Source organism: Bombus affinis, chromosome 1 (assembly GCF_024516045.1).
Source record: "Bombus affinis isolate iyBomAffi1 chromosome 1, iyBomAffi1.2, whole genome shotgun sequence".
In the NCBI taxonomy this organism is placed as follows: Eukaryota; Metazoa; Arthropoda; class Insecta; order Hymenoptera; family Apidae; genus Bombus; species Bombus affinis.
In genome coordinates, this window is record NC_066344.1 from 3,405,397 (window position 1) to 3,431,937 (window position 26,541).

At 38.6% G+C, this 26,541-nt stretch overlaps 1 protein-coding gene and 1 long non-coding RNA gene across 19 annotated transcripts in view; one reads left to right on the top strand and one right to left on the bottom strand.

The window, feature by feature from the left end:
- LOC126927935 (glucose transporter type 1) overlaps positions 1 to 26,541 on the top strand; it is a 32,012-nt gene that overhangs the window by 2,364 nt on the left and 3,107 nt on the right. Inside the window, exons 2-15 of one of the 18 annotated variants that reach the window (XM_050744792.1) lie at positions 6,482 to 6,824; positions 8,699 to 9,428; positions 13,971 to 14,163; positions 14,470 to 14,580; positions 15,092 to 15,187; positions 15,532 to 15,692; positions 15,878 to 16,237; positions 16,429 to 16,660; positions 16,819 to 17,031; positions 18,552 to 18,776; positions 19,144 to 19,283; positions 21,233 to 21,262; positions 24,784 to 24,881; positions 25,247 to 25,698. In XM_050744792.1, the coding sequence (XP_050600749.1) occupies positions 8,707 to 9,428; positions 13,971 to 14,163; positions 14,470 to 14,580; positions 15,092 to 15,187; positions 15,532 to 15,692; positions 15,878 to 16,237; positions 16,429 to 16,660; positions 16,819 to 17,031; positions 18,552 to 18,776; positions 19,144 to 19,283; positions 21,233 to 21,262; positions 24,784 to 24,881; positions 25,247 to 25,251 (2,586 nt within the window). In that variant the 5' untranslated portion in view covers positions 6,482 to 6,824; positions 8,699 to 8,706 and the 3' untranslated portion in view covers positions 25,252 to 25,698. Of the gene's footprint in view, positions 1 to 3,950; positions 4,108 to 6,481; positions 6,825 to 8,576; positions 9,429 to 12,142; positions 12,443 to 13,970; positions 14,164 to 14,469; positions 14,581 to 15,091; positions 15,188 to 15,531; positions 15,693 to 15,877; positions 16,238 to 16,428; positions 16,661 to 16,818; positions 17,032 to 18,551; positions 18,777 to 19,143; positions 19,284 to 21,232; positions 21,263 to 23,543; positions 23,982 to 24,557; positions 24,700 to 24,783; positions 24,882 to 25,246; positions 25,699 to 26,541 lie in introns of those variants that run through there. The other 17 variants (XM_050744393.1, XM_050744301.1, XM_050744063.1 and 14 more) reach the window with 17 other exon arrangements.
- On the bottom strand, positions 1,330 to 3,762 carry LOC126916514 (uncharacterized). The gene is made up of 2 exons (XR_007710635.1): positions 3,368 to 3,762; positions 1,330 to 3,234 (listed from the first exon to the last, which is right to left on the bottom strand). It is a non-coding gene; the product is annotated as an uncharacterized LOC126916514 (long non-coding RNA).

Consider the following 26,541-nt stretch of genomic DNA (forward strand, 5'->3'; position numbering starts at 1 on the left):
TCTACACGCGAGCTATAATACTGCCAGGCCGGGGAAATAATCATACGTATCTAGTTTCTGGTTCGAATCAATGTTTGCAATTGTGCTACTTGGAAATATACGGGCCTCCGTGGAAGCGTTTTACGCGGTGGCACGAAATCGGTAGAAAAGAACGCCTTCGCCTATCGGTTTTAACTTCTTTTCTCATTATTAGATAACGATCGGAACTGTAAGGCATGCCTTCCTTTCGCCGCTAGTTTCAACCGACCGTGTACCCGTTTCTCCAATCGTCGTTCGTTTATATAGATACTTGGATCTTTCATCGAATTCGACGGATCGATGTCTTTCGAGCGTCACCGCAGTGAATTCCAATATCGCGTTTCCGTTCTTGTTGAGGTTTTTAAACTCTCTGTACGCCCGATAAAAAACTCTTCCTTCTGTATCTACTTTTGTCGAACCTTTACGTATATATATACATATATTCGATGGTGTTACGCCGCGACAAAACTATGCATTCGTGCGTCATCGGTTTGGAGTTGCGCTATGGGATCGCTGAATGGAAATTGTTCTGAAAAAGTTAAGTACTACGTGAATTAGTAACGATTCACGACAGACATTAGAGGCACAACTTTCATTTAGCAACCTACGTTCTAAGAAGTTCTTTAATTCAGTAAAGTACGTAAAAGAAGTAATTACGTAAAGAAAAAAAAACTGTCAAGTTTTTAGATCTGTCGTTACTTTTTATACAACTAAGCTAACGTAATATGCGGTCAAATATTCTAACGCGACACGTCGATCATTCTTACCTACAAAAAGAAAAGAAAAAAGCTTCTTAAATTCAACGATAACGAATGTTTTCAATTTTGAGCGCACAATGTCTAACGGGCCGAGACAGAATAGCAAAATATACCATTTATCTCTTGCTTTTTCTTCATCGATAAAAGCACACATAACGTGTGCATACGTGTACATAGTTATGCTACATGCATAGGCAAAGTGCATATTCCTTACGTGCATATGCATATCCGAGCGCGCGTAGTATACACGGACTGCTTTTAGCGCGCTAAGTGCACGATGCGCATACGATAAAGCGTGTGTACTTTTCTGATTAATTTAAGGTAACGTTCCCATCTTTCGAGAACGTAAGGCGTAATTCATCTTGTAGCTGTGTCGAGCCGAAGAAAACACCGTGGCGAAGACAGAAAATGCAACTAACAATCGGCGATTAATTTCGGAACACACCAACGGACGATTAAGACTTGCGTTGTTGCGAAATATATATCGAATTAAGACGATTCGAGTCATGGGATTTGTTATCGAGATAGAACAAGAGAAGATAAAATTCTAAAATTCCTTCCTTGTAAATTAGTTTGTTTTATTTACTCATCGATACATACGTGTACATACGTACAACGATACCTTAATGTCGTAACTTTCAAACAGACATTAATCATCGTTGGATATGTCCATTAATAAATCTCGCTCTCAACCGTAGTCGAAAAGTTGCTACTAAAAAGAAGTTGAAGATTCACGGAAGAAGCGTAACTTGACGAGCGTACGTTCGTGACCTACTTCTCTCTTTCACGTTTGCTTGATCGATTACACCTGTACAGATATATATGTATACGTTTTTTTTCTGAAAGTAAAAATTTTTATTTCCACGACTACCATCGTCCATTCTCATATTTTCAGCTAATCCCCTGTTTCACTACAGCCGAAATTAACATTCCTATCTTATCTCCGTCGAGCTTAATGACGATTTTCCTTGCCTCGTTATTTCCCACTATTATCGCTAATCGCAATTTCCACACGCTGTGCGGTTTAATGCGCGACTAGATGCTCTACCGACTATTTCGTTCCTTTTCCTTTTCATCATACGTTCGATGGAAATCAAACGAAACGTACATACCCGGTCTCTCGACAAACGGCTTAACGTTTTCGGATTTACGTATATGGCGATGACGATATTACGTGTACAGATACATACGTATAGATATAGCGTATAGTGCAAATCTCCCGAAGGACCTGTTGGCGATGTGCCAATCCTAAATGCACCCTCGCGTCGTCTTGGTCGCAATGCCAACGTCCATGGTGCAGAAATGAGAAAAGCTTGGCTCCTGCCGTTTCGCCAAGCGCATCTCATTGATCCATTTAGATCACAAGCATCCGGAGACGTAAGTATGTGTGTCATCGCGAACGTCAGATATCACCAGATAATCGAGAGTTTTCGTAGGACCGGGTTTAGTATTTTCTACCAATCTCGACTCGATCTCGCCCTTAAAATCGTTGAACGAGAAGCGTGAAATTTTTTTTTTATTCGACCAGATTGATGTTACAGAGTTACGAGAGCGTAAATATCATCACGCATAATCCGCTATGTGTCATTTTCCAACAGAGATTTCTGGAGGCCAGCGCAGCGTAAATACCGCGAATGTAGGTTGTGCACCTGTTACTCGTTGAAACCGTTTAACAACAAACCTTATTTGGAAATTTTAACGCAACTTTCAGCCGGTTATATGCTTTTTAGATATAGAACGTCGCGTTATTACACTGCGAGCAGTCGCGAGTGGAAATTTCGTTCGGTACGTTCCACCGTCAGTACTGCTTTCCTAGTTTTCTCTGGTAGAACCGCGGAACGCGATAAATTTATTAGAATTGTGTTACTTTTGTTCAGAGTGGTTGTAGAATCTTGTATTTATTTTCCGATACGATTGTATCAAAGATTTCGATTAAGGAGGTTTAATTATTCGTCGTTTGTACACTATCCTAAATTTTATAAGCTACTTTCGCAAGTACTTGTTCGTTATTCGTATGTATTTTCATGTTTACGCGACTGGTAATGCATCTACGTTGATATACTTTTATTAATTTTCTATATGACTGGAATTTTCTTTGGTCACGAGAAACAGGAATATTATGTAGTCGACCGCAGTTTCCTGCTTTGATTTCATGATTATAGACCAATGATTGTTATACATACTAATTTACTACTAATATTATGATAATTATAGAATACATAAAGTAAGTAAGAGTAATAAAGCGATAATAAAATAAGATTTAAAGCATATAGATAATATAAATATGTACATGTTCCAAGGTGCACGAAGATTACATTCTTTATATAACTACTGCAATGTAATAAAGACGTACTAATAACACCTATCGATAATAACGATAACTTCTTCCACATTCCTACCGTTCGATTCATTTTGTCGTTATTTACTTTTGGATTGTAAAAGCGAGTTCAGAACGCACCTGAAAAAATAGATAAAGAAATTACCGTACTATCCCCGCGATGATACGTCAGCGAACAAGATCGCATTGTTATTGGGTAGCAATAAATTTACGTAATTTCATGGACGGTCCGGTATGACTCGCGATACGTTACCTTTACTACCGATAAATTTCGCATTTCGTTGGACGGTGAAAAATGTCGAGTGACATCATTCTCCATTTCGCATCGAACTTTTTGCAACACGTACATACAAACACGAGAAAAACAACCACCCCGAAGGAACTAGGAAACGCGACAAACTCCGCGAACTCGATATTTCTTCGTTGAACGAAGATCTATCGATCTCCGGCGACAAACATTACAGTTAAAAAGAAGTTGGGAAAAGAAAAGAGAGAAAGAAAGATTCACGCGCGTTCCGTATCTCGGTGTCGCTGGTGTTTAATCTCTCACGGTAGATGCGGACAGCTAAGGTACGGTGGAGTACAGAAGTACACAAGGAACTGGTTATAAAACTCGTTGAAAAACTGGACAACACGACAGACACGTAACAGACTGTGAACAATGACGGATAGATTCCCTCGACAGATGGAACAAGGACGGTGAACGAAAGCGATCTGACGGAGAAACAAGCGTCAGAGGAGGGGAGAAAGTCTTTGGATTTCGTTTAATCTTCGACGCGATACACAGAACGTATGCGTTAGTAGTACGCGACTCGTCGGCTAGTACTGTCGTTCCTTTCCGTTCGCTCGTCGCTACGTAAAGCGGTATCTGTTTGCCCTTGTATTACTTGAAAATATTTCAAGAACGTCGTGTTTTGTGACGAGAATGCTGGTGAACGTTACCGATTTCAACGTCATCGAGGAACTAGATACAGTCGAGATTTTCGATACAAGGTGAGCGATTGAATGTTGCATACTGAAAGTACGATAGCATCGAGATCGTTGCACATCGTTCGAAAGGCCATGGATTTTGACAGAGAAGTTGTCTGGGTCGGTATATATACACAGAAAGAGAAAGTTAAAGGATTTCAGTGATCTTTCATTTAGGGTCGTTTATCTAAATTTTACTGTACATTAGCTATTATTGTCGTTAATATTCGGACACTCTTTAAAACACAGTGACTTTTTTAAGGTTTGATCGAACGAGTTGAGCTTGTTCGAGAAGTTAGAATTGGTTTACTAAATTAGTTACCAAAAAAAAAATGTTGGAAAAAGTACGATTGGTAGGAGTCACGAGAAGAACAAGTAAAAGTTACTTTTTACAATTTATCTCAATCTGTAATGAAAATTTAAACAATACATTTCGTAGATTTACGGGCTCATCGATCATATACACGTCGAAAGTTTTATTGAAATCGACCGAAACAAAAACAAGCGACGAACAGGCATCGAAAGATGTAAGAATCTTAAGATTTATTACAATTAGGGGAAAGTTGTGGGAAACTGTGATTTCGTCAGTTTTAACGTTTTCTAGGTCGTAGCAACGTTAACCGATTCTGAGCATATATATAACTGTTATAAATCTACAAAACGTATTATTTGAATCGTCGTTGCAGGCTTGCATAAGAAATTCGTAAAAAGTGAATTTTACTATATTTTTCGCAATTCTGACCAATCGCGATGTGTTGAAAATTTGTTGTTCGCGCGTTAACTAGCAAACCAATTCCTCTAACATTTGGAAAACAGCTCGAATCGTCTCATCTATTTTAAAAAAGTTTTCCTGTTTTTAAAGAGCGTCTGAATATTAACGAGCATGACTGTACCTACGTACGTATAGACATCGATCCTGGACGAATGAAAAGTCAAACGTGTCCCTGATTTATCTCTTAATTATTCCGTTACTTTGTTTACGTTCATCGAGTTATTTATATATCGTTGATGTATCGACCCATAATAAATATACATAGATCCGTGTTGGTTGTTTCCATAGAAATCAATATAAGTGGATCGGACCAAACTCGTGCCAAACTATAATTATAACGCTTTGATATCTTTACACGAAACGACGAAATCAATTATTTTTACTTTATTCGTTTACCTTGCTCGTTTAATTTCATTATCGGAAGAGAGGAACTTTGCCAATTAGCAAGCGGAATTATGTCGTTATCGCATAGAGGCAATTTAAACACGCGTTCGACGTGATTGCCAGTCAGAACGCCATCGAGGAAGAATCACTGCTATTCCGTTCACCGGCTATCAAACGCATTCCACGCGTGTCCATTACACGAATTTATGTCGAGTCGATTTTACACATCGTCTCGGTACGTCCGAGTTCTAGGACGACGTGCCGTGAGAATTCCGACTCGGTGCCCCGAGTCGCCAAGCAAGGTCATATTGGAAATTACACTTGCAGTCTGTAATTATACATTACTCGGCCGTGTTTACGACCGCCTTTGTGCGGAGACGCATTCACGGTTTCTACAACAAGCGTGCTATCCTTTGCCTGGTATTCAGGCAATTTCACCACTCGCATTCTTTTCATTCGTATACCAGCGACGAATGGACGCTACAAAAACCGTGGTCGATCAAAGGGGGAACAATTATCGTCAACTGAATGCTTCTTCTTCTTATTCTTTCCCTCGATTCACCATGTTTTTCATTTCTTTCTCTCTGTTATTTGTTTCCTTGGTTTTTTTTTCGCCTTAGAGCCGACGAAACTGCAAGATGATTTTCCTTGAGATCGGTCAGGTAAAGAAGAATATTACGCAATTTCATCGGAAAATAGTTTGATGCATAGCCGTGGATTAAACGCTATTTGTTACGCGTCTCATGGTAGATAACGATATATCTTTAGAATGTACAGCCGAGGATGCTTACGTTTCACTGTAATGCAATATTCCAAGCTCGAATTCGATTTGAATTCGTCCTCGTCAATCTATCGTATAGTTCTCCTTTTACGACGGATTTTGTTATAGATATTATCTTCGTAGAATCTTAGATATTTTATATATTGCTCGGAACAATTGAAGGATCGTTTTCCATCTTACTTTGATTTTTCCAGCCACTCTTTGTGCCTGTACAATTCTTTCTAATTGTATGAAAAATTATCTTTATTACAATGCCGCATGAATAATACACGAACCGATCGAGTACATAGAATTTACATTCATTGTGCCGTTCCATTAAAATTTTCATTCTTTCCGCTTAGCTGATGTAACAGTAGCGTTCATAGTAACGATCCTCTATTGTCCGGAGCAAAACACGGTTACATTTTATCGTCTAAAAATGATTGCCGATACTACTACATCTGTTTTCTTTGTTTTCACAGGTTCACTTAGTGTATACCGCCGTCTTATAGTGAGTCGAAAACAATTCACGATCAGAGGAAGGACGTGGCTCTTCGGTACTCGCGATACGTCAGTGATCGTATCGCGGTGGAAATCCCACTGATTCCTACGTTTACGTCCGTATCGTTCGCGTTTTACCTCTTCTACCTTTCTTTGATCACGTGGTCGAGACGTTAATCGACCTGTTAGAGAAACGGCGATTGTCTCTGCCAAATTGCAGGAATCCCGAGTGGCGAGTGGTCTCGCGACTCGAAATCGAGACACGAGAAACGTCGTGGCGTGATAATATCATCGTCGAGCACGATGGCTTGCGAATTGTCTAAGGTGAGTCGAGAATGTTAACAGGAAAATGAAAAATAAAAAGAAAAAAGAATAAAAGAGAATAAATACACATCATTGTTCATAGTTCGTGCACGTAAGCGCTTGCCAATTTATCGGCAGTAATATTTCATAGCCAGCTAATTGTTTCGTAATTACCGAGTATAACCTATTACTCCTACTTCTCGAGATTACGAGATTACCCGTTGTGAGATTACGGTGTTAATTGATCGAGGCGAGATGCGATTCAATGATTCCGTAATCGGTTGCACCAAGCCAGAATATAAGGATGTTGCATACTTGTCATGCGGCTATGTGCAATTTCCTTCGCTTCTAGAATTTCTGTATCACTAAACGCTTCGAAGTGCAGCGCACGACTTCATCGGCGACTCGACTCTCCCCCTCATATTTATTTACATCTTTTATTTTTACCTTCGTGTTTGATAAATTATGCGAAACGAATTATACAGAATGATTCTCGATACTCGAAACGATAAGTACGGTTTTCGAACGATTAACGAAAAAAATGATTATTGCCAAGATTCGAACGTTGTTCGATCCGTATTTTGGCCGTGATATCTTTCCAACGTGCGATTTTCGCGAAGCATGGTCGAACGCTATTATTCAGAAGAATGGAAGGAATTCGTGTTGTTTCGGTCGTGGTATTTCGCGTCGGACGAAAGCTGGAATATATTTAACGACGGTAAACGATATTAATAATGCTCGTTACTGTGCTACTTTAATTGTCGTCGTAAGACGAGCCAGTGCGATGCATGCAGGAAGCTCGGCTTAATTACTGCAGCACGATCTTGCAGTAACTGGCTCATCGTTTCCAATTTCACGTGCGCATCGGCTGGAATGAAAATTCATAAGCTTCGTTTCGCTCTAATCGATCGTTCGAAAGTTATGTTGAAATTTCTTCGAAATTTCACGTTTCACGTCGTTCGACCATGTAACGCTCCAGAGCAGGACTTCGTTTTGATCGAATGGCGAAAGTAGCGGTCGATTTTCCCTATTCCCCATTAACGTTTCTCTATTTCTCTTTAAACGGCTGCACTTTCGCGGTAATATTCGCTGTCAGTGAACAGGAAAGTTGCTCGGGCTTGGCATTATGTACATTTCTAACAAACCGTGAGCAACTTTGCGTGAATTAATCATCGTGCTTCCTCGTTCTGGCTGCTGTCAGACTTTCAACGAATTGACGCGAGAATCGTTCTGATTAATTTGCCATGAAACAGTTATGGACTTGTACGGTTTGACTGCACGTCAAGCCGAATCATCAGGAAACACGGTAACATGGAATCACGCGTACAAGCGTTCATCGTCGTCTTTTTTTTTTATTCGTGGTCAGACGTTCTTTTAGCTCCCTTCCTTCTTTGCAGTTGTGTAATTTTATCGAATCCATTTCCTGCGTGGCTGAATGACATTACCACTTGCGCATTTGTATCCACGCTTCTAACGTGGCGTGCCACGTAGCAAAAAACCAAGCAAAGAAAGATCAAAGGCTGCTTTCACGATATCGCAATCACGATACAATTACGATAAAAAGCGATCGCAGAGATATTTATTTAGGAAAAAAAAAGACGGAACTATAACACGTTAAGCTCACCGCAAAATCGCTGCTGTGCAAAGTCTAGACGAAGCTTATCAATCGATTTAGAATCATCATAATGTAACGCAAAAACACACGAAATAACGAAACCAACGAAACAAGAAAACGACAAAACAAAAAAGAAATTTATCGCTCGTTGCTCTTAGTATTCCTCGGATATGCAGCATCGGGTGGTCTTTAGTCAACACAGCCGAGGAAGACGTTGAAGGGGAGGATGATGTCGATGTTGTATAAATTCTTCTCTCTGTGTCTGTGTCCTGGCGTGTAGCTCAAACGATGGCCGATTCACGCGGCTTCAAGCCAATAAACCAGTTGTGGCAGAGCGCGGCAGTGTCGACGGACCCGGATTCGGAGTGCCTCTACGAAGAAATCTCGGGCCTTTCGGGGTCCCAGGATACGGAACCAGGGCCGGCTGGTGCCGCCGTCGGGGAGGAGGAGGAGGAGGAGGGGGAAGAGGAGGAGGAGGAAGAGGAGGAAAGAGGAAGGCTCGATTTTGGTGCACAGGTCGGCGGTAGCAGCTGGTGGAGGCAAAGCAAAGGAAGCGAAAGAATCGCCGCCAGCAGCAACGCCGGCACGGCCGGACGTAAAAGTAGCAAAAGTGTTGGAACTAGCGCGAGATCGCGCAGCAGATCGGCCGATCGGCCATCGAGCGGACGTCAGGACATCATCAGGGTGGAGGAGAAGCAGTATGCCTCACGAAGAAGTTACGTGGAGCCCGGTACAGGCGCCGTACTGCCGCCTCCTGTTACCGGTCTCAAGCTGACCAGGGGGCGTCCGACCAGCACCGTCGCCCGATATTTGCACTCGGCCTCCACCAACACCGGTCACTATCACCATCATCATCACGGGTCGCACGGACAGTATCCACCGGGCAATATCGGTAGGCCGACGACTAGGCGACATCAACATCATCACTCAAGTCGCGGCACGTTCAGTAATGAGACGCAGGAAGAGGTACAGGAGGACGATGAAGCCACTCTACGGGAGTTGCTTGTAAGGTACGTTTCCCCGACGTACCCACCATACATATCTCTCTCTTATACTTATATACCTTAACGTTTTCTGTGAGACACCTCCACGCGTCTTTTCGATTTTATATATTTTATATAGTATTATCGTACAATGATAACGCGGCTCTCTTCTTTATACCACGTACTACTACCAATTGTCGAATAGTACGAGCTTCGCGATCAGAGTTCGGACCTCGAGCGACACTGTTATCACGGAAAAGGGAGAGTTTACGTTTCAAAATAAAATTATACACGATGTACAAATGATTTGTCGAAGACGTTGTCACATGGGCGTCGCCACCGACGTCTCTGAGAATTATCTGGATTGTTTGGATGTACCGGCCGAGATCATTTACGTATCTGACACTGGCGATCGTCTTCCGGTCCATCGATCATTCGGTCTGACCGATCTGTTTCTCCTTCTTTTTGTTTCTTTTTTTTTTTTTTCCTTGACGAGACGCGAACTTGTACATGTTCGAACAATGTGAAGGGATCTCTTTCTTTTCCGGTTTTCAAACGAAACGAAGAAATTCGTTCGATTCGCGAAACGACATTTAAAGGAAAGTACAATCTGTTATTTGTTAAGATTCGATCGTGAACTTTTAATCTTGGCGAATCCCGCGGGCGACGAATATCTCGAAACATTTTTATCATCTGATTTCATAGTTTAGCGCCTCTCTTCTTAGGATCCTGTATTGACATTCCGTAGTGATCTCTCTTTAGGCTCTTATATAGAATTATTATGTTCTTTGTTTCTTCAGCGATTAAAACGTAGTTGAATTAATCTTAGCAACCCTGCGTTTAAGTAAGTCGTTGCGACCGTGGTTAACCCCTTAATCTACAGTATCGTGTGAGAGACGTGGTACGTCGATCGGGCCAAACATGACCAACACGTGTGAGAGACGTGGTACGTCGATGTTATTGATTTATTATTTACTCGAAGATAATAAATCTTTCTTGTTCAATGATCAATCGATAGTAATTATTTATCAAACGTCTAGCAAAATAAAATTAGTTGTACCTATTGTACCTTGATTTGCACAATTGCCAAACCGTTCAGCCAAACCGTGAAATGGCTCGACGTGTGACCGACCTTGTTGTTGTTTATGGCACGCGCTATTGGAAATTAAATCGTAAGGTAAGGGGTTAATCGAACTTCGTCAACTTTTTCAAATATTATTCCTTCTATTTTAAATAAGAGTCTTTCGAAGTAACTTTAGCTTAGTGCCACGGCAGTTCAGTAGAACAACGTATATAAGCTCTTAAGACTTGCATACCAATTAAGAGAACACTTCTCGCTCTCTATTATTCGCCCCGAAGTACCCGAATCGATAGCACTTACTTATCGATCATAAACTCTCTCGTAGACAAGAATTACTATCCAACGAACCTTTTCCATGGACATTGTTCTTTTCAATGTCCAACAATACTTGCGATATTCTCTAAACGCATCCAGGTAATTCCCGGCCTAAGTGGCGGTGCCTCGTTCACCTGAATTAACGATTGAACGGAGAGTACACGATAGAGAATTAGCAAAAGAAAAGAAAGAGAAAAAGCAAAATGCCAAAATGAAAAGAAGCAAACGAAATAAAAGAAATATAGAATGAATTAAGATAAAAGAAACAGACGTTTTCCCTGCTTATCGTTTTACATAGACTCTTTATGTATCAGAGAATGCAATGCAAGGCTTTGTGCCGTGCCATTTATCATTTATACATAAATCACACTCGCTCTAGTCCTGTACTTGTACATACTACACACCCTTGATCATAAACAGTAATATCGAGACACCGGTAATACGTTGTTATACGGTTTTACATGAAACTCTTTTGGCTGCGGCGCTCGCAGGCTTACCACTGATTGCTCATGTTCCATTCGATGTCATGTCACTTTTCTCGAAGTCAGGTACACAAATAAGTGCGCAAACAGCACCCAAGACGATAACGGAGAATATCGAAAACGGGACAAAGGGAAATAGATGCGGCCAGCGAATGCACAAGGCAAAACGCGACTAGTTTGTGTGAAACACACGCACAGTATATAGTATGTGTATGAGCGTTTCTCACCGATCATTGTTTAAACCACGTTGTTCTGTGTGAATGCACTATAATGGAATTCACGCTCGAAAACGAACAAGAGAAATTCGTTGGTGATCAGAGGAAGGAGAAAACAGCTTTACCACCGACACGTGTACAACATAGATATACATGTATATGTTTTTCATATAGACGCGACAGATACAATCATTTCCTTGGCATCGTTCTAATCGATACACTCTCATATATCGTTACTTCGATGTGCCACCTTTGTGACTTATTTGTGTGCGTGTCTCCTGTTGTTTATCACTTTATCATGAGATCATGCTAATTTTTGTCAATTATTTTGCCGATCGATATCGTTTCGCATAAAAAGTGATGGGCCCAATTCAAATTGCAAGCTCGCTTGTGGACGCGGGCGACTAGGCAGGGGTGAGTAAGCTGGCGGCGCGTCGCATGGCGATGCGTGAGAAAAAGAACGAAAAAGAACAACAAAAAAAAAAAAAAAAAATAGAAATTAAAAAATTTACGAAAAAAAAAGACGAAATGTCTTCGCACGTGACGAACCTGTCCTTTAGAAGAATTGGACGTCACGTGACTAATTCGAGCGAATATACCATTATATGACATGATTTTGACTGAACCACGACTGTGTTTCCAAACTAGGTAAAGTTTTACAGAGTGAGATAAGAGGCAGGGGCGGGCGTCGTCGGCCTTTAAACCCCCCGCCACACGTTACCCCTCCACCTTTGGTTGTGGACCCACTTGACAACAAGCTGTGCAATCGTTCAGAGTCAATTGATTGGATTTGGTGGATAATCCAACGTACGTACATATGTCGTGAACAAAGCAAAGAACAAATAGATCTGTGAGAATAAGACGAAATACTGAATCAAGAGGAGTGAGTGGGGAGGCATAGAGGCTACTGTAGTTTCGGAACACAGCCATGGTCTCCCTACCTCCCAGGTACATGGCAACATCATCACTGCTCTTTCTTTCTCTCTATCTCTATCTATTTCTCTTTTTCTACCTGTCTATTTACTTATCTAATTAATTATTTTCTTTAATCCCTCTTTTCTATTATCCTGTCTGTACCTTTTGATCCTTCTGTACAAGTATGTTTCGTTTTCTTTCTTTGTGTTTTCACTTTATCATCCGGGTCATACATTTTCTCTCTACTTCCACTAAGGCTCATGTGTTCATTCATTTTTCACTATTCACTTGTCACTCGACGTGCCTTGCGTAAATTTTCTCTCTTTTTTCACTCTGTCATATACTCACGTACACACATACTGTCTCTCTCTTTCTCTCTCTCTCTCTCCTTCTCTCTCTTTCTTTCTTTCTTTTTCTTCTTTAGTTTCGTCCCTGATTAAAAGATCACCTTTCTGCTTGGCTGTGCACATCGATCGATAAGTTTGCTAAAATCTCCTTCGATCGAGAGATTTCTGATCATTCATCATGATCCGTGCGTATATATTATTTATTCATTGTCTACATGCAACGTTCGAATTGAAAGCGTGCATCGAATCATATTTTTCTTATCCACTTGCACATTCCCGCATCGTGCCAGTAGAGTAATCACGCTTCGCGTGTGCCGAAGCTCTCTCGCGTTCATGGGGAAAACGATCGTGATATCGAGAAGAAAAGAAAAATATAACAAGGAACAAAGGATGATCGTTTTTTACTGCAAAATTTTGATGAATCATTTGAAACATGCGGGAGCGTACTTTACACTTCAACGGGGACTCTAGTTTCCATCTCTCACTTTCACAAACTTCCATCTAATGTGCACAGCTCCAATAACTATGTAATATATATAATGCATATATATATATATATTAAAAAGAATATATATATATATATTTAAATATATATATGTCACCGTAGTGTTTCTCACCTTGACACTCACCTACACACAGTTTAGACGTGCTTTTAGTGGCGTTTGTACGTTGTGCTATTTTTCAATTTAATATATTTCTATGTTCGTATATACATAAACAGAATATGATATATTAAATACATATATATGTGTCTGTATATCTCTGTTTACACGCTACTCGTATACCCCCAACGTTTCCTTAGCTGCCGAGCTACCGCTGGCTCGCTGAGATTTAAAGCACGAGAGAAGAACATGGTGTACCTGATTACACCACGATAGAAATAGTATCTTGTCTTTTTCCCCAATCATAATCAAAATCACATTATCTCCTCGCGTATACGTAGATTAAAAGGAACGAAATAGAAAAGTAAAAAAGAAAAAAAAAGTAAAGAAATAGAAGTAAAAAAGAGAGAAAGAGCGAACACACCCCGGTATAGTAAGCGTACGCTATTGAAGGCTCGGCAGTTTCCGCGCGGAGGTAGTTGGACTTCTTGTTTAGGGGACTAGGCATAGTTAGCCTTGATCGTGTCTAGTGTGTCAATGTGCTCGACAATGTCGATTTATTTTCCCGGGCGAGCCAGCGAGATTCACGTGAGGGTATGTGTGTGTGGGCAGTCTGCAGAAACAGGTCAGCGTTATGAGTATGAACTTGAGTGCCAAGCTGGACGAGCTGCAGCGGGGTGACCGCCAGCTGGAGACCACCGTCGCCCTCTGCGAGATCCGCACGCAGCTGCAGGAACTCACCAAGAGCGTAGAGTCTTGCCAGAGCGAGGTCAGCGAGGTCAAACGGGACATGGTCGCGATCAAGGTACTGTTGGTCTCTACGTTCAACGAGATATCGCTTTCGCGCTCCGAAATTTACCAATTAGTGATCAAACACGACGAATGTCGATCGACTTTTCTATCCTAGTTATTGAAGAAAAACAGAGAAAAAGATATAGCGAGAAAAAAGAATTTGTCAGTTGTTTCGTTCTACGTACACCTATACGTCATGCTTCCTTTAGAAAAAAAATGACTTCTCTTAAAAAAGGATATTTTGTCCTAAATCGTGCTAATGTACGGGCGTATTAAGATACGCAGATTTCTAAATCGTATTTCCTAATATGTTACGCAGCACGAACTAGATACGGTACAGCAGGTGAAAGAAGAAATAGAGGAATTACGAGAATACGTGGATCGACTAGAAGAACATTCTCATCGACGGAAACTTAGGCTTTTGGAGCAGGTGACGCTTGATCTCTGACGATCGAAAAAGATTCTTATTTCTTGGTTGTGCAATTTTATGTTTCGTACCAAAAGAAACTTGCTACCGCTTTTGATGACTGTTTATTTGTACCGATCGATTTGCATCGTTATTATCGTTATATCGATTATATTTGGTTACTTGCGTAATGTACATATTGTGTTATGATTATTCTGTTTGATTTTTCTTTTATGCGTTTGTTTGTACCTATGCACGATAACTATCTGTTGTAGCGTATGATTTTATATAGCAGAGCGATAAATTATTATTTAATAAACCATTATGACGTTGTTCGGCGCAGTTTTATTTCACCTCTCATTATTATTTCTACCCCACTCGCTTGTTATATGATTTTCGTTTCCGCTAGAATGCGCGTTCATCGATTATTTTATTTGAAGCGTGTTTGTACCGTTGGATTGAACTTTCAATCGAAAAAAAAGAAATAATTTCCATAGAAATCTCCGAAATTTAATACTTTATTCGATGCTTTCAGGGGCTAACACTTTTCCTGTCGTATGCAATACTGGCAGCAGTTTTAGGAATGTTGCAGTTTGGATACAACACTGGAGTTATTAATGCGCCGGAAGTGGTATGTTCTTCCTTTTTCTAGTTTCCATTTGCTGTGTTTATATTATTATATTCCAGTTATAAATAGGATCGATTTAAATATATTCATTCCTCATTCATAAATACTTAACACGTTCACTATCAACGTCACGCACACATATAGACAGTTCAAAAGACAAATGTCAAACAATTATTGTTTATTGTTAAAAGTATATTATACTATATTACACATTGTACAAAAATACAAGAGACAAAGTACGATGTATTATAGACTTGTTGTTCCAATCCAATATGGTAGAAAACGTGTTAACGAATACTGAGAAAAAGAACTTAACGTTCCTATAAAATGTGATTTATTCGTTTCAGAATATTGAAAATTTTATGAAAGACGTGTACAAGGATAGGTATGGGGAGGATATTTCAGACGATTCCGTGAAGAAATTATATTCCGTGGCCGTAAGCATATTTGCGATTGGTGGTATGCTAGGTGGTTTTAGCGGAGGGATAATTGCCAACAGATTTGGCAGGTTTGTACTATTACTGTAGCAATTTCGTTTACGTGTAATTTCGCTAGGGCTTCCTACGCGCCAGACGTATCGATATTAAAAATCCGCATCGTGCAAACGTGTATCTTGCGATCAGGTAATCGGATGATCCGATCGTTTATTGTATCACTCATCTATATATTTTCTTTCTTTCCATTCGCTGACAGAAAGGGGGGCTTACTGCTAAACAACGTGCTGGGCATCGTGGGGGCGTGCCTGATGGGTTGTACAAAGATTGCTCACTCGTACGAAATGTTATTCTTTGGACGGTTCATCATCGGTGTCAATTGTGGCTTAAACACCTCGCTGGTTCCCATGTACATATCGGAGATAGCACCACTGAACCTGAGAGGCGGCCTAGGCACGGTGAACCAGCTCGCTGTTACGGTGGGCCTCCTGGTCTCCCAGGTGCTGGGCATCGAGCAAATCCTTGGAACAAACGAGGGTTGGCCTGTTCTCTTAGGACTAGCTATCTGCCCTGCCATTCTACAGTTATTGCTGCTTCCAGTTTGTCCCGAATCTCCAAGGTAGAGACCATCGATCGTGTAGATAAAGAAAAATCTTCCCAAAACTATCGCTATGGCTTTTAGTAGATACTAGACGATAGAGTTTTTGTAATATGTACCTACTTGAGTGGTTTGTACAAGACGATCTCTGTTCCCTGCTTTTCTTTCCTCGCCGACGATTACAGCTTCTCTCTTTTGATCCTCTGCTCTAGATATTTGCTCATTACCAAACAGTGGGAGGAAGAAGCCCGTAAAGCTTTGAGAAGGTTGAGAGCCAGTAACCAAGTAGAAGAGGATATCGAAGAAATGAGAGCCGAAGAACGAGCTCAGCAAGCTGAGTCTAGAATATCGATGACAGAGCTCATATGTAGCCCGACTTTGAGAGCGCCTCTCGTTATTGGTGTGGTCATGCAACTTTCCCAACAGCTTTCAGGCATTAACGCTGTAAGTATCGTCGTCTATAAATTTCATATACGTTACTGTCTCCATAAGCGAAGTTTCGAATTCAACCGATGAACTTGCGCCGTGTTTCACTTCCACAACATGGTCCATTCACGAAAGTGGATGTAATGGCACGTGAAATTGCCCTCTCTGTGTTTCAGGTGTTTTACTATTCGACAAATTTGTTCACTAGTTCTGGTTTGACAGAGGAGAGTGCCAAGTTTGCAACCATTGGCATAGGTGCCATTATGGTTCTAATGACGTTAGGATCCATCCCGCTTATGGATAGGACAGGAAGGCGTACACTACACTTATACGGTCTTGGTGGCATGTTTATCTTTTCAATATTCATCACAATTTCTTTTCTCATAAAGGTAAGTTCAAATTTTAGGACGTCTTCGCTTTAATTATGCTACGTACTGTAATATCGATGTTAATTAAGTAAATGTTACGTCTTTCACCACAGAGTATCTATTCCCTGATAGATCACGCGTATTGTCGTGTAAATCGATAATGATAATACATAGTATCTTTTGCGATTAAATTATTCGAGCGACAAGAGTCGAGTAGAAAATATTAATCGGCTTTCGCTAAAAGCTAAAGAGAAATAAATTGCCATTGACAAAGGTTATTTCGTCGAACGTAGAAAGTTGATGAAAATCGAGATCTCTTAGAACGTTAATTACGCCACAGAGAACGTGGATTGTATATAGCTGTCTCTCTTTGTGCTTTGTCACTTCATGCACCTTGGCGAAAGGTGTATCTAACACTTTGTTCACAGCTGGAGTGCAGCACTGCATCGACAGTGAGAATTATCACCACTTTACGTATATAAATATGCATTCGAGATACTCATTTTTATTTCTCCCGACCATTCATGTAATTTGTAAGGTCTATCCTAAATCCTGCATGTTATTTTTTAATTTGCGTTATAGAAATTACTAATATTCTGTGTATCGACACATAACGAATTCATCCTTGATAAAATAACAAGATTATCATTCATTTCTAATTACATAAATACAAATGTGTTTGAAAAAAAGAACGAAAATCTTTAAAAAAATATCGATGTGTCGAATACCTAGGATGCATGCGTTTTATTTTATTTGCTTAGGCTTAAGTAACTATGCTTCTTACAAATCCTGTCCCGCTCCTTGCCCCATCCTCTCCCTTTTTCACAAACGGCCTCTTTCGTGACTGCCTGGAGGAGACATTTACTCCCTTTATTATTATTCTATATTTCGGCTCAAACCTGTCACCCTCTTGCGCATAATTAAATCAACTATAATAACGTTAATATACCAAACACAACTACGCAATTAATTACGATGATGAGATTAAATTTCATTTCTCTGTACGCTAAACGTGTGTAGCACTTTTGCTTCTTTCGCAACGCTATTCCGATGTGTATTACAATTCGTGTAAAGCAAACAGTGTAAGTCATACGCAGAAGCTACAAAGAGTTCGTCAGACTTTAACGTCGATCAACGACCTAATACGATAACGGTAGATATATCTATATATACGTGTATGTATATTTATTCGAGCGTAAACGTTGTATGTCTGGCGCGTATTTATTCTCATACATTTAGGTTCTCCGAGGTCTATAAGCTACGTGTCCTGGTTACTCCTTAGGTATATAAAAATGGCCAGTCATATCGCTTGAACGCTTGAAACAGAAAGATGTTACTGTACATAATAACAGAGCACGTTATACGCATTGTCGCAATCGCATTATCGCCTTAAACACAGGGTTGAGCTGCACAATTTGCATGCAGGTTTATTACATTTCAGTTCTATTCGTTGAGTTTCGTAGGTCTTACGATTTTTGTTCTTCTGAGAGAGACTCCTCCGGCTGCTCAGGAAAGAAGAACACGATTCTACTGCCTGATAGGAGTTTTTCGGTTATGTGCAGGAAATGATTGACTGGATGTCTTATCTGTCGGTCGTGTCGACGCTCAGTTTCGTGGTATTCTTTGCTGTCGGGCCTGGCTCCATCCCGTGGATGATCACAGCTGAACTATTCTCGCAAGGTCCTAGACCTGCGGCCATGTCTATCGCGGTTCTTGTCAATTGGATGGCTAATTTTTTGGTTGGCATCGGTTTTCCAAGTATGAAGGTAAGATATTCTTTAAATTTTAGCGACGTCCAATTCGAGACAAATAAATTCTACGGGATTTCGTGTTTTCGAGTGTTTTAACTTTAATCCAACAGTGGTTGAAACGTTAAATATTTTATTTTTATATGGATAAAGCAAAAGAATAAATCAAAACATTTTTTACATCTGTACGATAACTATATTTATTGTACGTAAGAAATAAAATGTTTAGTTATAGTTTATTAGGATAATAACACGTAAACTGTTACTTTGTTAGAAACGCCGTTCGAGGATTAAGGAAACATAGACAAAAGACAGTGTTTCAAGCGGAAAGAAACGATTGACATTTGTTAGTTTTACGTTAACCCCTTGTTTTAATGTGTTACAGACTAGCCTTGAAAACTACACGTTCCTACCATTCAGTGCATTCCTAGCCATCTTCTGGATCTTCACATACAAGAAGGTACCTGAGACCAAGAATAAAACGTTCGAAGAAATTCTAGCTTTATTCAGGCATGGTAACGACAGGTACGCAATAAATAAGCCACTTAATACCGTTCCTAATACGTATAGCAAATCATTAGATAGATAATCTTCAGTTCTCAAGCCCTTTTTATTTCGGTGATTTCCGTCGATCTCTTTCTTATTATACGTATACGTATCGTTCTATACGTACGATGGTTCTATCAGAAGACAGCTTGTTCATTTTTGTTCGCTCCTCGCTTTTCATTTGTTGTCACGGGGCGTGAAGAGATATCCAACTAACGGAAGACTTTGTATTCACGTTTTATAACATGTGTCGATCCGTTAACGATAAACGCGAAAAGAATTATTACCTTTCCTCTCGGAAAAGAACGATCGTATCCCGTCGATGCATGATATACTGTTATCATATCCGTCCGCACGTCCGCCCGTCTGTAATTTACGGCGAATCATCAAGCGTATACGTAACACGTGAATTCTTAATTGTTATTCGAATCAAATGGAAAGTGTAGAAAATGAAAGGAAAATTCGAATTAATTCTTGCGAATAAAAACCGGAAGGCTAGAAAGTGCACGACTTCGACTCGATTCGGCAATCGATATCATATTTATACGTTCATCGTGCGAAGATTAATAACGATTAAAAACGATTAATCGAATAGAGAGTATAACGATCACGAAATATCCGTTTGATGAGGGGGGAAAAAAGGAAAATACGAGTGCAGCAATTATCTTGGAATAAATCGAATCACGCATATAATATTGCACAGTAATACACTATATCGAACACTTAATAATCTGTAAGAGCTTCTTTTAATCAACAATAACGCAGTACTATCGACTTCATTATTATTGTTGTGTTGTCGTTATTATTACTATTATGTTATTATTATATCGAACATACAACAACACAATTTCCCTAGTACTACTTTCAATACATTGTGTAGATGAGACATGACGTTACAAATGCGTTACCCTATAGTAAAACAGGGACGTACTATCAATTTGGTAGGATACTAATGTCACACTACACGTACATGCGTGTATCGCTGCCTAATCGAGGCTATAATACGGATTCAACTGTGATAAAAGTTCGTTCGATTTTCTCGAGGGAAATAAATTTCGAGATCAGTATATCAGTTGACTCGTATACGTACTAGTAAGCTCGTTAATTGTATCTTCGGAATAAGAGTAAAACTAAATAATATTTTCGCGAAGATTGCGATTAGAATCGTGAACAGCGTTAACGTTTATAGGTTTCGAGATTAAATATCTAAAAGCTCGTTATTGGGAACAGAGATTTGAAATTCGATCACATACAAGACGAGATTTTAACTTCGTATCGTAACGTAGAAAATTATTAGCAGCAAATAATTGAGATTATAATATGTGTATAATATCATGAAAACGTTCATGGTGATTGTCGCATGGTTGTATAGTAACAATTTATTGTTCATACCGTATCATAGTAGTATTTGCCAATAAAATTTTCGGCATTGACGTTACATCGAACAAAGTCTTTCTTGTAATATACAGAAGGTACAACATTGTTTTCGTAGATTCACGTGTTCTCTGTTTAATAGGTAATAGTTTCGTTCGACTATAAATACCATCTATCTGATGACTTCTTTTTCGTTGTTGTCGCATACGCGATTAAAATAAACGAGCCGAACTAATTGCCGAAGCTACGATCGTTTGTTTTACCTTCAACCTTGTGATTTATTTGAAGTTTCCGTAATTATTATAGGTATTCATTTGTAAGACGTGCTCAGCTTGAAGCTTTATAGTCTTATCGTTACGTATTCCCCAAGGCCAAATGGATATTATTATATTTATTTGTTTAGCATATTGTACATGTATTATTTCAATAAATCGTTATTTAATGATTCTGATAAATTCTTTAAGTTCTGAAACTTCCGTACTCTGTTTTCTTTTATACGATGACGAATTATGTTTTACATATCGTAATTGTGCTTTCTATGTTATTTGGAGCAGGAGCAGCTTGCGGGACAGCAGACTTTATGGGTGAGTCACGCAAAACATTCCCTGTTACTGTGGTGGCTTTATTACGATATACCATATGAATTTCTAAAGATTATTTAAATGCATGACAAACAATTATCAAAGACACCACTAGTCGTCTTTAAAAGAAAGGATTATTTTTTAGCGATCATTCATCCATTTTCTTTTTTTTTTCTTTTTTTACTTTTTCATTCCCGCCAAGCCATTCGAATCTATTCGCATAAATATTTCTCTATATATTACTATTTGCTCTAACATTTCTATTTATACGAAGGTGAAACTTTGATGTGTGTCGAATTCGATCTGAATTTATCGTTCGATCATTGCTTCTGCAAGCGAAAAATAATCCTGTCCCTGCCTATTTTAAGTGACTACCATTAACTTCGGTCTAACAGCCTGGCATGTTGAAACATCTTTACTTACTATCAACTCATGTGAGTTTCCATCTCATGCGCTACCTAAGTCAGGCTAATTAATCGTAATAAAGGAGAGAACATAGATTGCATGAATAACTCGTTTACGACAAATTGTAATTTTTCGTTTTTCTTTTGCGAAGATACATTTCACAGTTTCTAATAGTTCTTCAGGGCTATTATGTGATTAATACAAAAAAAAAAAAAAAAAAAAAAAAAAAAAAATAGAAGAATGCTTTTAGCGATCTTGCGAGAATATAAAAAGAAAAAGAGAAAAGAAAGTGCAATTCCTAACGATTCGCTGGTAAGGTTTGCTATAACATAACAGCCCCGACCACTTGATTCCCTCCTGGAGCCTTGTATTTTACAGCATGCTCCTTTTTAGTCTACCAATACCCGATAAATGTTCGACGACAGATCAGTCTTGGAATAATTTTCATGTCGATAGTTGGCACGAGTTTATGGCGCTGTACTGTGCGATTGCATGTTAGTGCTTATATTACTGTTTGGCGTACAAATTCATTTCTGAGTTATATACAAAGTGATATAGATATATTTTACTTCGATAGGCAAACGCAGCAAGAGCCGCTTTGCATATTATTCCATCATCGTTCGCGCAAAACGAAAAAAAAAGAAAATTTTGTTGAAGTAATAAGTAACAATGAAAATGAATAAAAGGAAAGAAAAGGGAAATGTTAACGCGAAGCGTGAAAGCAATTTTGCGTTCAAGTTCCCTTATCTGATCAGTGCAGCTCTTGATAAACTCGCAAGCTACGCAATTATTTATTTTCTTCTTCTCTTTTTTTCTTTTTTACTTTTATTCCATTTGTTTCTTTATTATGAATTACGCTAACACAAGGTTTTGCCGAAACATTCGATGAATCGTTAACAGCTTCTATATATATACATATACATATGAATGAACTCTAATCGATAGTCGGTCTATGGTTGCTTATGATTTAGTGGAATTTTATTAAATTTGTTCGTTTATAACAACCGTACGCTAGTTGATAAACGACATAGAAATAGTATAAAAAGCCATTTTCTTCTTATCTTTTATGATCGAATGAGTGCTACTTATCAATTTATTATTGTGTATGTTTGACTTTTACTGTGCCAGTAAACGCATTTATGTCATCGATATTTTGTATCTATATTTATATACTGCTTAGGTAAATTATGGTAAATGGCAAAAGGTATAACACGAAGAAATTTCGATTTATCAATACGATTGTTCACCATGTTTTTTCAATCGTAACGAATATACAGTTTGGAACATTATGCATTGGAAAGTTTTGAACAACAAACTGTATATATCTAGCTCGTTAATAAAATGATATCGATGATTCTTGTTAAGAAAAAACCAGTCTCTAACGATTGACGCGAGACTGGTTTTAACGACGCTAGGAATCACTTGTCCTCAAAACTCAAAATAAATATGCAGAACAAACTCTTTCTTTTTTTTTTCTTCTCGCTTCTTTGAAATATCTCTGCCGGAAAATTCTATATTCTATTAATCATTCGCACGACAAAAATAGATAGCACGACTTAAGTCTCACGAAGTAGAACGGGCTACTTCGTATCGAACTGGTCGGACGACAGTCGATGAGGCTGTTGTTGCGTGTGATAACTCGATACGAGTGTACTTCGAAATTGCGAGGGTGCTTGGGTATTTGGGAATCTTGAACGAACCCCCTTTTTTTCATTCTTCCAACGTAAGATGCGTAATGCGTTTGTATGTCTTTTTTTCTTTTTTTTTTTTTAATAAATAGCTTCCTTGTACGTACGGTGCGAAACTAGGATTTCTCTCTCAAAATCGAACACAAAAACGATTCGAGGCTCGTTGGCCATGTAACATTATTATATTGCAGGGAAGAGGAGCTCGCCACTAACTCTAGCAAGGAGACCGTCCTATCTGACGCCACCACTGCCAACCATACCCATGCTACTGACAAACCATAAAAATATAAAAAAAAAAAAACTGATAATTGAGAACGATTTTAATCGAATAATCGAAGGTCACTATAGATTCTCGTAACCGGTCAATCTAATGGAATAATTGTTATCGGCAACGATTTAGCATACTCGTAGCACACAAACTGCTATAAGATATCATTGTATCACTGACTTACACACACATTTAAGACTAAAAAGAAAACTTTTTGGAACACTCGTTACTAGCATATATTATATTAATGAACGAATATTTCGGCATCACCGATAAAATCGTATACATATACATATACATATATATATATATATATACACATATATTCTATGTTGTAAAATAAATCTGTTTGTTTATTTAATTACCGGTTTCAGTTCTCTTCCACTCGTACATACGACCTCGACGTGGAATTTTTTTTTTATCGTTGGTCAAACTTTTTGACCTAATTTTCGTTTACCTTGCAGGGGAAGTCAATTAAGAATATTCGTCACGCTGAGGAGATCGAAATGTCTCATGCAGCGTGCGTTTTTTTGTCTTTCGTTTCTCGATGATTAGCAAACGATCCCGCGGACACCCGTTCCATTCGATTCGAGAGTAAATAATAATATCGAAGTTGGATAATTATGCAGACGATAAGTACATGTGTTTGAAGTCTACTACACAGGCCAGTGAACCACTGTAATCCTACAAGGCTAGAAACTGTGAAATGAATTATCATTTCTTGAGACGAGAAAGAAAACACGAACGTACGCGCAGATCGGAACTAGATAAACGAACGAGAATAGGCAAAATTAAAGTTCGACTAATGGTAGCTTTGCAAGTGTATTATTGTGTAGCGTGCCACAGAACAAAAATGAAATACATAATGAATTATCGTAATAGTAAATAATAAGCGGAATTACGTCATAAACCTTGAAATTTTCAAATTCAAATCCAGGTCAATTAGGATAAAATAAACTAAAAAAAAAAAAAAGCCGGATATGTAACTTACGTTGACAAGTTGTTGATAAGACGCGATGTACTGTTTTCTCGTAATTCTACGACGTCGGTGCATGTTGAATCGATGCCCTTGACGAAGATCTGGAATGTAATAAGAGAAGGAAAGATTCAATAGACATGTATGAAGAAGCGGAAACTTGGACAAGTCGCGTGATGTTTTGCAGGAGCATGCTAAACTGTGTGAATGCATTAGAGGGACACATACCGCCAGCAGAGAGTGCAGCCCTGATGGTGGCCGAGGAGAAGCCACATCCTGATTCATGTAAGGCTTAAAAACCTGACCAAGATCGTCCACAATCATCTGTCACCAATATAGTCATTTCCGTCTTTATACGACAAACAATTCTTTCAATTTTCTTTCCGATAATCGACAGATACGAATCGCGATACGAATATGATATTACGTGTTTCATTATAAAATTCATTATAAGATAAAACTATGTCCAATCCAAGTTATTTTATGTTTTTTTTCAAAGAATTGTTTGTTACTTGTCGCTTATTCCATCTACCTGTCATTGTGCATGTCATAATGCCATCTATGTATGTTGGTAAATTTTGTTTATTTGTAGTTTCATTGTGATACATTCGTTTTAAATTTATTTGCGACTATTATTTTTCTGCTTTCAGTATGATTCAAAAGTGCAGAGGAATCAAAGTGCTGATTATATGAAATCAAAATTACATTGCTGCTTCGCTACTACAAGACATACAAGTGGTCCTAGCAGAGAACAATATCACACTACCTATATTTTCGTGTTGACAATAGCAATTTAGAGGAGTACAATCGAGTATAATTCCGTTGTAAATGAGACAAGAAGCTATTTTAATCACAATCAACCACCGATCACAGATGTATTATACATATTTAAGACGTTAGACGTCGAAAATTTAACAACATCGGTATCTTTTGTAAATGCTCATTCCTCGACTGTTCGTTTCTAATTATTCACCTTTTATTATTCTATGGTAAGGAATTTTCACTAGAAATTTACGATCTCGTAAATCAGAGCAACTGTGTCTCGTAAATTACTTGAAATGCAATTTATTATTACGCGACGTTCTTTTCTTCTTAGGGGGGGGGGGGAAAGATCGTTACTATCTCGAAATTTTAATTGTCTCAAGTTCATTTTCACTTTACGTAACTAAATACTTGCATTTCATCGGTCATAGTTCTATTTTAGCTTTTCATTACTCACACTGCTTCAGCCAAACACTCACACCATTACACTCGATTAAAAGTTGAATACAGTTGAATATACTTTCATTTGCATATAGAGCTTATATTCCTGACCTCGCCACACATATGTGAATATAAATGATAGGTGTTGTAAATATTAAGGAATATTGTGAATAGAAGTAGACACGTACTTACTTTATCGTAATCCTTTTTTTTTTTTATCATAGTTCGATAAAACTCTCAGCATTATGAGCTCTATGATTTATATACATATATATATATATGTATGTATATATGTCTCTCTTCTGTCATCTGTGTGCAGTATGATAATCTGTTGTCCTATTATATATCTGATTCTAGTCAATTCTAAGTATTCCTATGATTCTTATAAATAACATTAGTAGATATATTGGCTTCATTTCCATTCTAAGAGTATACATGCGCTATTGACACTGGCCTTTGTAGTAGTTTAAATGGAGGTAGGCCATTAAGGATTCTTACATTAACACATATGGTCTCCACAGATCGATTTATCGATTTGTAAATGTAAAGGCATAAAATGAACGAGGAGTCATATGAATGTTAAACTTACAAGATTTTAAAACAAATTATATATATCACATTATCATTATTTTTTATATGAAACTGTAAGACCGACTTTTTCAATACTACCGCAGTTGGAGCATGTGTGGCGTAATGGGCATGTCCGCATGAATGTAATTTACTTCATTTAGATTAAAAACAA